This window comes from Myotis lucifugus, unplaced genomic scaffold (genome assembly GCF_000147115.1).
Source record: "Myotis lucifugus unplaced genomic scaffold, Myoluc2.0 scaffold_1, whole genome shotgun sequence".
In the NCBI taxonomy this organism is placed as follows: Eukaryota; Metazoa; Chordata; class Mammalia; order Chiroptera; family Vespertilionidae; genus Myotis; species Myotis lucifugus.
In genome coordinates this window covers 37,890,685-37,902,042 of record NW_005871049.1, presented here as the reverse complement: position 1 = coordinate 37,902,042, position 11,358 = coordinate 37,890,685, and the positions used below count along the sequence as shown (strand labels likewise).

The 11,358-nt window shown below is 36.8% G+C and overlaps 1 protein-coding gene across 17 annotated transcripts in view; it reads left to right on the top strand.

Annotated features, from left to right (window-relative positions):
• Window positions 1-943: 943 nt before the first annotated feature.
• Window positions 944-11,358, top strand: part of HMBOX1 (homeobox containing 1) — a 118,651-nt gene continuing 108,236 nt past the window's right edge. For 16 of the 17 annotated variants that reach the window (XM_023755893.1, XM_023755867.1, XM_023755891.1 and 13 more), the window contains exon 1: window positions 944-1,026. In XM_023755893.1, the coding sequence (XP_023611661.1) occupies window positions 1,004-1,026 (23 nt within the window). In that variant the 5' untranslated portion in view covers window positions 944-1,003. Of the gene's footprint in view, window positions 1,027-4,499; window positions 4,574-11,358 lie in introns of all 17 variants that reach the window. The other variant, XM_023755855.1, reaches the window with a different exon arrangement.

Sequence of the window (11,358 nt, the reverse complement as noted above, 5' to 3'; positions counted from 1 at the left end):
GTTTTTAAAATTGGTGGTAATAGCCCCTGCTACTCAATAGTTTGTGAAGTACTTCATCACCACTATTTTGAAAATGTTTTAACTTTGTGTAGCTTGTTGAATTAGTTATCTGTTATCCCTGTTTGATTGATGAAGAAATTGAGACTTAGAGAAATAAAGTCACTCAACATTTGGCTAGCAGTAAAATAAGTAATATATTTGGAATGAGACCCCAGAATCTACCACACAGTTAAGACCTTTAGCTGCAATCATGCTGTGGTCTGATTTTGTTTAAAGAACTCTGCGTAAATGCACTGATGTTATTATCAAAGAGTTACCTTGAATATCATTATCATATATATATTAGGATGGTGTCTGATAACAGATGAAAAGGCGTTTGATTTTCATTACCTTTTCTAAAAAACATGTTTTTATTGATTTCAAAGAGGAAGGGAGAGGGAGAGGCAGAAACACCAATGATGAGAGAGAATCATTGATTGGCTGCCTCCAGCACACCCCACACTGGGGATCGAGCCCACAACTGGGCATATGCCCTGACTGGGGATTGAACTGTGACCTTCTGATTCATAGGTCGACACTTAACCACTGAGCTATGTGTGCCAGGCTCAATACTTTTTCCAAGTGAATAATTTTGAAAGCTATCACTAGTACTTTTCTATTTTTATTTTTATTTTTTATTTTTTTTAATGTTTAGGGTGTAATGTCACAGGAAGGCCATAGTATTCTGCCACCCGTGAGGAGTAAGCCCAAGTTGCTGTTGGATGTGTTGTACACAGAATACTTTTCTATTTTTAAAATTTTGCTTTAAACCAATGTCTTATTTCAAAATAATTTTAAAGACATGATTAACTGATGTTAAATGTTCATATCCTTGAGTTATATAATTAAATTTTTAATTCAATACTTGATTAACAAATAATTCTGGATTTTCTGTCTTTATTTACAGAATGGTAAATAACGCTGATCATCTCTAGAAAGGATATTGCTTCACCTCATGTAAAGTATGCTCAATTCCCTCCCAGTGGTGTAAGTATCTAGTCCTTCTCTTAATTTTTGTCTTCTCAATTGTTTTTAATAAAGTTACAAACCATTATGATTATTATTTAAAAAAGATAGCAGACATTTGTAGATTGAAAGAATTTTTTTCATAATCATGTGGTAGTTTCTTTGGTGAATTTTCAAATCTATCAACTTTCTCTTTTACAATTTCTGTTTTTAACTTTGAAGTCTGACATTAAGTTTTAATTGAACATAAAATTACTCTGCTTATTATTTTAATCTGCTTAATAGCCTAGAAACATGAAATAGATATTTAGCCATTTGAAAGAGCTAGTGTTAGATGTTAGATTCCTTGTGACAAGCAGAATATTAGAAGCATGTTAACCTTAATACTGCCTTTTATGTGCAAACTCCTAGCACCTTAACCATTTTCCTTTACCTACTGGGGATAAGCATGTAGTTAAGCCTGTTAGCTAATGTAGTTGCTAGCTTTTCTTTTGAGTCAGCCAAAAAATACCAGTACAAATTGAGATAGTGGCATTATGTTGAGAGGTTATTTTGTGCTAGGATATGAACTGTAACCACTAGTTCATATTAAATAGTCCTCTGAATAAAAGTATTCCGGGAATTTCAGATATTAGAGAAGATAAAGTATCTATTAGCTCATTAAGTGCATCTTCAGAGTCTCATACAGAGTGCCTTTAGCATAAGTATTTTCTAAAACTTGATGCAGTCTCTGTTTGGATTAAATTCCTTCTGTTTTGGTTGACAGTTCTATAATCCAGTAAGTAGACATTAAGATGGTTTTTCTTATTATTTAAGTTTTTCATTAAAATTTCCTTTTCCTCTCATTGATGCTATCATATATGGAAAAATTTCTGGAATAGGCCTAGAAGATGTAAATTGCAACCTGAGTCTATGCTAAGTAGTTGTGTCCTTGGGAAGTGGGAAGGCACTGCATGGCTTTATATAATTCCCCCCACTCCTACTCCTTTTTTTTTTTTTTTTTAACGATTTATTTTAAATGGCTATTCTTAGCCATTAGAATGTACGCATCATGAGGCCAGGATTTTTTGCCTGATATGTTCCTTGTTGTATCCTGTGTGTCTCATATAGGGTCTGACACATATCAAGCACTCAATAAATTTTAGTTGGATTAATGATTTTTGTCTAAATGGTCTCCAGTTCTCTGATTCCACACTTAAATCTATATCTCCCCCCTCTATAAACTTGTGTGTTTTAATTGGATTTTCCCCCCAAACTTACAAAGAAATCTCAGTCTTAGTGGTGATTTAAAATATCTATTAAAGTGTGATTGACACATTGGAATATAATCCTGTTTTTCTCAAGGTCTTTTTTTATATTATTATCTACTGTCATAGCCTCTAGTTTTATGCTTTTACCAGTTCTCCTATTGGTTTGAATTATGGAATCATTTTACCATACTGTCAAGCTCAGTCCCTAGTAAATCTTCATTTCTTCTTGGCATTTTCTTACTTTAAGACTATCACTCCTTTGATGCTTAGTATTAATTGTGAAAGAGGATAATGTAAGAATGCTATAAATACTAGGTGAACCAGTTAATAATGCGGATTTTTTTCAATAGATGGAGTTACACATATGTTGATATATATGCGATTTGATATGTATGCTATTTTGTTGTATGGACAACAAGCATCAAAACTTCGTATGTCAAATTTTCTGAAGGTGTTAACATCATAGATATTTTTACGCTTAAAAATGTCGAATTTCGTGCCAAAAAAAGCATTTGCGGGAAGTTTTAATTCATTACTTTATTTTGAAGAAAAGTGCTGCTGAATACTTCAGGAAGCTTATGGTGAACATACTCCATCTCAAGATACTTGTGAACGCTGGTTTAAACGTTTTAAAAGTGATGATTTCAATGTGAAAGACAAAGAACGTCCAGGTCAACCGAAAAAGTTTGAAGACCAGCAATTACAAAAATTATTGTGTGAAGATGCATGTCAAACTCAAAAACAACTTGCAGAAAGATTAAACGTTGCTCAGCAAACAATTTCCGATCATTTACAAGCAATGGGAAAGATTTTAAAGGAAGGAAAATGGGTGCCACATTAACTGAACAAAAGACAAATGGAAACCCGAAAAGTCATCAGTAAAATGTTGCTTCAACAGCACGAAAGAAAGTCTTTTTTGCATCGAATTGTGACTGACGATGAAATGTGGATTTAATTTTGAGAATCCCAAATGCACAAAATCATGGGTTGATCCAGGTCAACCATCAACATCAACTGCAAGGCCAAGTCGCTTTGGAAAGAAGACAGTGCTGTGTGTTTGGTGGGATCAGGAAGGTGTGGTGTATTATGAGCTTCTAAAACCAGGTGAAACTGTTAACACTGATCGCCACCGAAAATCAACAAACAATTTGAACCACGCTTTGATCGTGAAATGGCCAGAATGTGCCAGAAGACATGGCAAAGTAATTTTGCTTCATGATAATGCACCATCACACACTTCAAAACCAGTTAAAGATGCATTAAAAGATCTTGCCTGGGAAGTATTAACCCACCCGCTGTATTCACCAGACCTTGCTCCTTCAGATTACCACTTGTCCCGATCAATGGCACAAGCACTTTTTGAGCAGCACTTCAAAACGTACGAAGAAGTGGAAAATTGGGTCTCTGAATAGTTTGCCTCAAAACAAGAGAAGTTCTATTGGGACTGTATCCACAAATTACCTGAGAGATGGGGGAAATGTGTAGCTAGCAATGGACATTACTTTGAATAAAGCATTTTTGATGTTTCTCTTGAAATTATCATGTTTTCTTTGATTACAAAATTCACATTATTAACCGATACACCTAGTAAGAAGGGTTTGAATACATCTTTAGTTGATGAATATTATGATTGACTCTAGAATGTGTTAAATTATCATGCAGTAAATACCATGTAATCAATACAAAGCTAACTTATGACTAGACCAACTTTTGCCTACTCATTCTGGATAAAAAGATAAAGACAACAGAATCAAGCTGGAAAAAATTTTTGTGTTATGCAATAAAGTATCATTAAGTGTTGATGAATTACACGTAAGGAAGTAATGTCATTTTTTATGCACATGCTTTCAAGATTAATTATTTGTGAGTACTTTCACCTTTTTTGCTCCACGTGTGTGTAGAATTTAGTTTAAGAAAGTGTTCTGGACTTCATGCTATCTCCAAGAAGTGTTTACATACATATCTAAGTAAGGATAAAATTTATTGTAAAATAGGTTTACTATTATGATCTGATAGTATGGTCTTTCAGAACGAGCCACAATTCCTGAATTTAATTGTTATTTTATGCTCTGTATTATTGCAGTGTCGAAATTCTTCTCTCACATTTTCAATTATTGTTGGCCTGAGTCTGCATTCAGATTAGTAATTTAAAGCAGAAAAATCTTCCTCATCCTGTGAACAGTCCTTGTGCTACATATGAAAATTAATTCTGTTCTTATATGTTATCTTTTTCTGTTATGAAAGAATTGCTGGTGTCATGGACTTAGATGACCTTTGTAGGTCATTTACTGCCGTAATTGCATGATTATGTGCTAAAAGTAAGTAAATTATGAGAATGAAAATTTGGAAATTACAGAATGTGTGCTTTTGTTTATAATAATGCACATCGGTATATTATTGTCAGTATCCAAGAAAGCTTCTATTCTTGGCATTTTCTCAGTAAAATATTGTACCTCCAGTGTCATATGTATGACTTGATCCTGCCCGTTATGCCATTATCATTCTACTCGATAGTGATCACACATTCCATTCTAGCAATTGTAGATCTTTTTACTTTCGATGTAGCTTTTGGTATTGGGGATCTCTCTTGGTGCAAGGCACAGACATCTGATTTAAACAAGGTGAAGCATAAAAGGAAATTTATTCTCTTACATATTAATACAACAAGAAGAGCAGGAATGTAGCAGAGGCTTAGAAATTACTAGAACAAGGGACATGAACACTGCAAAGCTTTCTTCTTTACTCTGCATGTCTAGATTCTTCCACATAATGAGGAATGTACCAGATTAACATCTTCCTGAAACTGGACGTAGTTATAGTGACTGTCTGCTAATCTACCTTAAATATTTTGAAGAGAGCTAGGCTTGGCTTTCTGTGTGTCCACCCCACTGGCCAGGAAGTAGAGAGAGTATTATGAGTGGCAGTCCCAAGAACATGTGGTTGGAAACAATGAGGCATTCTAGGCAGACAAAATTAATGGGTCCTTTCTGTTACCTCCTTTTATGACTCTTGGAATAAAAGTGTGTCCCATCGCCAGTGAATCTGAAATGACATAAAATATTACATTGTTTCAGATACTGTGGAATCTTCAGTTCTAATACCAGCTTTAGGATGGATACTTTTTAGTTCCAGATTAAATTCATATACTTTATGTTATGCCCAGATTTCAGGATCCCCAAGAGACCACCAGGGAGCCAGCCGTGTCCAATGCAAAAGCATAAGAGTCTTTATTCGAGCTAGTTCGGGCTCCCCGTCCACCACACTTGCCGACGCAGTGGCAGGGGGCAGAGAGAGGGAGCTTTGTGTGGAGCAGGGTTTTATAGGGGGGTTGGAGTAAGGGGAGGAGAGAGGACTGTGGGCCCTGCCGATTGGCCAGGCGCAAGTCGGTGTCTTGTTACACAGGATGTGGTCGTATCTATGGCGCGCACTTCCCTTGATTATCATTGGTTCATTTAAGGAAATCCTAGGTGTGGCTAGCAGAGGCTTGGGCTTCCGGGAAGAAGCTCCTTGCTGAGCACATGGCTATGGCTGCTGCCCAAAAATGGAGGATCTGGGGCAAGATGGAGGGCGTAGCCATCGCCCTTTCACTTTATTTTACTTTCATGCTAATATAAAGTGCTGCTCTATACAGAGAAATATGAAGAGTTATACATATTACTATCTGTTCTGACATAAATAAGATAGGAAAGTATTGTGGGGCTGTAAAAATAATTTTTCCTCACATCTTCTAAATTCTTCTAGCTGGGCTAATAATAAAATTAACAGAGACAGAATAACAGGACACAATGTTCAAAGTTTGTTAAACAAATGTACATTCGGAGTGTCATAATGTGACCCAAAGAGGCATTCAGCAATTGAGGTTTATATGCCTGCCATTTTGGAAGGAGAAAGGGGCATGGGTCTGAGATTTAGAAGGGAAATAGGCAATTCATAGGTAGCCAAGAGAGTGGAACACATGGCAAACAGATTCCTACCAGGCAACCCAAAAACAATGGGACTGAGGGGAGAATCCAGCAGAACAGGTTTTTGCATGTCAACCATATTTAATTCATATTATTCTAAGGTGAAAATTCTAAAGCAGTGGTTCTCAACCTTCTGGCCCTTTAAATACAGTTCCTCATGTTGTGACCCAACCATAAAATTATTTTTGTTGCTACTTCATAACTGTAATGTTGCTACTGTTATGAATCGTAATGTAAATATCTGATACGCAGGATGGTCTTAGGCGACCCCTGTGAAAGGGTCATTTGACCGCCAAAGGGGTCGCGACCCACAGGTTGAAAACCGCTGTTCTAAAGTATGTGTGTAAAGATTCCCTTCTTGAAGCAGGACTTTCTATCTGACTTCCCTTAGGCAGGAAATGGGGAGGGTCAAAGGTTCTCTTAGTGTCTTTGTTTCTTTATAATCAGCTTAAAATCAGTATCCCAAAAGGTACATTTTGGGGTGACAAAACTTTGGTCTCTTTCAATATTATGATTTTTCTGGGGGGGAGGGTGGTGTGTTTTTTTGGTCCATATAATAAAAACAGTTCTCAAAGTCTCATAGTTAAAGTAAGGGCATGCCAGCTTATGAAGTATTTTAAAAGCATGACGGCTGAAGTCATTTTTAAGGGAAGAGAATAATGTATAGAAACCTCAGTTTACCAAATTAACAAATTATGAGGTATATTATTTGGATTACTAAAGGGATTCGGCAGCTACTTTTAAAAATAACTAACTAGAATTAAGGATTAATAAACAGTATTCCCCCTTTATCCACAGAGAATATGTTCCAAAATTCCCAGTGGGTGCTGGAAACCACAGATAGTACTGAACACTACATATACTATGTTTTTTTCCTATACATACATACTTATAAAAAAGTTCAATTTATAAATTAGGCACAGTAATAGATTAACAACAGTAACAAACAATAAAATAGAACAATTGTAACAATATAATAAAGTTATGTGAACGTAGTCTCTTAGCAGATAAGCACAAATTCCTTTTACCTTCTCAATTTCACTGATAGAATTTTTATTGTTATCCTAGATCTTAGCAACCTCAGTTTACTAAGCTGAGAACTTTTCACTTCAAGAAAGCACTTTACAGCTTCTTTTTGATATCTCCCAATTGTCAGCATCACTACTCTTGCACTTTGGGACCTATAGTAAGTAAAATGTTTCTTGAACACAAGCACTGAGATACCTGATAGTCAGAGTTATTAACTGGATACTAAGTGACTAATGAGTGGGTGGCCTGGTAGCCTTTAAGTATGGACTCTGGCAAAGAGATGATTCACGTCCCAGGCAGGATGGGCAGGATTGTGCAAGATTTCATCATGCTACTTAGAACGACACACAGGTTAAACTTATGAATTATTTATTTATGGTATTTTTCCTTTAATATTTTGGGACCTTAGTTGATCATGGGTAACTGAACCAGCAGAAAGCAAAACCATGGATAAAGGAGTACTACTGTACTAATAAGCACTTGATAGAAACTAAAGTGTTAAGTGTCTCTTATAAACCACTAGGAAAATGTTCATATAGTTTTTCAACAGACTTTAAGTATAACATATCTATTGAAAAATGCACAAATCAGTAGTGTGCAACTTGGTGAAGTTTCACAGTGAATACACCGTGTAATGTAACTAGCATAGAACACAGAGCATTTTAATAACCTATTATTTGTTTTAAGCAAGGTGTAATATTCTTTTGAAATTGGTCAGTAGAAAAAGTAAATGAGTTACTCTGGTTGAAAGTTTTCTCTTCTCACCCAACCAGGTAGGTAATGATATATTAGAGGGGGATATATTAAGTTAACACGAAAATTAGTAGAGAATAATTATAATAGGCAAAGCATTTAGAATAGATAGTAATTGGAAATAGTCCAAGTGTCTAAAATAGAGTGGATAAACAAACCTGTGTATATTCCTAGAATGAAGTACTACTCAGAAATAAAAAGGGAACAAACTATTGATACATACAACATTATAGGTGAATCTCAAAAACTTTATGCTCAGTGAAAGAAACCTTACATTAAAGTGTACATAGAAATTCCATTTATATGGTTTTCTAGAACAGACCAAAATAATTCATGGTGGGGAAAAAACCTGAATAGTGGTTGCCACTGAGGGAAAGGGAAGAAATGAGGGAACTTCGTGGAGTGATGGCAGCATGCTGTATTTCCGTAGGGATTTGAATTTCACATGTGTGCCTTCTTCTCAAAACTCATAGAAAGGTAAACATAGATTTGTGTGTTTTTTTATGAAAAGTTGACCTCAAAATAAATAAAACCTGAACAAATACTGAGCTCTAGTCAATGATTTGCATGTGGAAGTATTTAGGGGAGAAGTGTACAGATGTCTAGAATTGATTTTGAAATGCATAAAGAAATAAGATGAGTAGAGGGATGGATGCATAAGGGAATGGATGGATATATGATAAAGAAAGTAAAGTGTTAATAGTAAAATCTAAGTGGTTAGTGTATAGGGTCACTATAAATATATTTAAACTTGTCTGTATGTTTATAATTTTTTATTATAAAATTAGAGGCCCGGTGCTGGGACCCCTCGAGGGATGTCTAGCAGGCAGACATCCCTCTCACAATCCGGGACTGCTGGCTCCCAACTGCTCAACTGCTTGCCTGCCTGATTGCCCCTAACCGCTTCTGCCTGCCAGCCTGATCACCCCCTAACCACTCCCCTGCCAGCCTGATCGACGCCTAACTGCTCCCCTGCCGGCCCAATTGCCCCTAACTGCCCTCCCCTGCTGGCCCGGTTGCCCCTAACTGCCCTCCCCTGCAGGCGTGGTCCCCCCGAACTGTCCTCCCCTGCAGGCCTGGTCCCCCCCAACTCCCCTCCCCTGCAGACCGAGTCGCCCCTAACTGCCCTGCAGACCGGGTTGCCCCTAACTGCCCTGCCAGCTCAGTCACCCCTAACTGCCCTCCTCTGCTGGCCTGGTCGCTCCCAACTGCCCTCCCCTGCAGGCTGGGTCACCCCTAACTGCCCTCCCCTGCTGGCCTGGTCACCCCTAACTGCCCTCCTCTGCTGGCCTGGTTTCCCCTAACTGCCCTCCCCTGCAGGCCTGATCGCCCCCAACTGCCTTCCTTTTCAGGCCTGGTCCCTCCCAACTGCCTTCCCCTGCAGGCCTGGTTGCCCATAACTGCCCTCCCCTGCTGGCCTGATTGCCCACAGCTGCCCTCCCCTGCTGGCCATCTTTGACCACATGGGGACGGCCATCTTGTGTGTTGGAGTAATGGTCAATTTGCATATTACCTCTATTATATAGGCTGGCTGGAGGAAAAAACCTAGACTATCACAAAAGAATAATAATCATGAAAATAAGGACTTTTATGATTATTCAAGAATGCATAAGATAATGTATATAGGTATAAAGCAGATACTGTGGCTATGGTCACAAATGCCCTGAAACATGTTCTTTTGAATCCACAAAATATGTGTGTTTTTAATCTTAATGAGCCTATCTCTAAAACTAGAATGATTTCACTTAAAAATTCTAGATTTCTGCCTGCTTATTTTTAGAAGTATTTGAAAGACAAAATAATGTAATAGAATAGAGAATCTAAAAGTTAGGTACAGTTTGTGTGGAAATTTTGTATATAAAAAATAAGTAATATGTTACAAGAAAAGAAACATATTACTCAGTAAAGCATATTGGACAACCAGCTATCCTTTTTTGGGGGAAAAATAAAGCTCAAATCCATTCACATTAATTAAGTAAATATAAATTCTAGATGAAGCAAAGATTTTAAATATAAAAAACTTACTAGAACCCCTAGTCTGTTAGTAGAGCAGTTTTATCTAAGTGGTTTTAATTGGAGACTTAAAAGAGTACAGTAACCAAATCCCAAATCATGATTCCAGTAAGTGCCTATATTGGAAAGCAGAATGACGTATGATATTGGAGTCAGTAAGATCTAGGTTTAAATCTTTCTTCTGCTTCTTAATCAGACTTTTTACAAGGTTCCAAATCATTTTGAGCCTTAGTTTCCTCAATAATTAATCAGTCGCTATACAATAAAATAAAAAATCTATCACAGAAGGTTGTTGTGAGGATTAAGTGAGATTACATTATATGAAATTCTTGCTCATTGCCTTCTTAGATGTGAATATTTAAAAAATTTTTAAGCCCTAACCGGTTTGGCTCAGTGGATAGAGCGTCGGCCTGCGGACTGAAAGGTCCCAGGTTCGATTCCGGTCAAGGGCATGTACCTTGGTTGCGGACACATTCCCAGTAAGAGGTGTGCAAGAGGCAGCTGATCGATGGTTCTCTCTCATCGATGTTTCTAACTCTCTATCTCTCTCCCTTTCTCTCTGTAAAAAATCAATAAAATAAATTTTAAAAAAATTTTTTAATGTAGAGGGTTGAAGGAATATCTCCAGTGGCTTAGTGGACCTGGCCCAGAGTGTATGTTTACCTGGAAAGGATGAGAAAATGTCTTGACATTTATTTATATCAGCAAACACTTAGTTGAGAGCCTGTGTATACAATTTGGCACTAGAACTATAAAAATAAAAATAGAAGAAATTACCACTTTAAAAAATGTTAAAAAGTCGCGGTTTGGTGTTTTTTGTGTTTGTTTTTTTTTGATGATACTTAACAACTCTCTTGAACTTGTAAAAGTCATGCGCCAATTATGGAGATACATTCTGAGAAATTTGCTGTTAGGCGATTTCATTGTTATGTGAATATTGTAGAATGAACTTACACAAACCTAGATGGTATAGCCTACTATACACCTAGGCTGTATGGGATAGCTTATTACTCCTAGGTTACAAGCCTGTACAGCATATTACTGTACAAACAGCACAAGAGAAAATGATGCATTCAAGAAACACTGTAAACATGAGATGTATGAAGCTGCTGCTGTGGTAATACTGCATACTGTTTACAGCAAACATTCTTTTTTTTATCAGTAGAAAGAGTATGCTCTAAAATAATGATAAAATAATAAAATATAGTAAATACACAACTCAGTAACATGGTTGTTTATCATCATTATCAGGCATTATCTACTGTACATAGTTGTATCGCTACATTTTTATACGACTGGCAGTGCAGTAGGTTTGTTTGCACAGCATCACCACAAACACAGGAGTA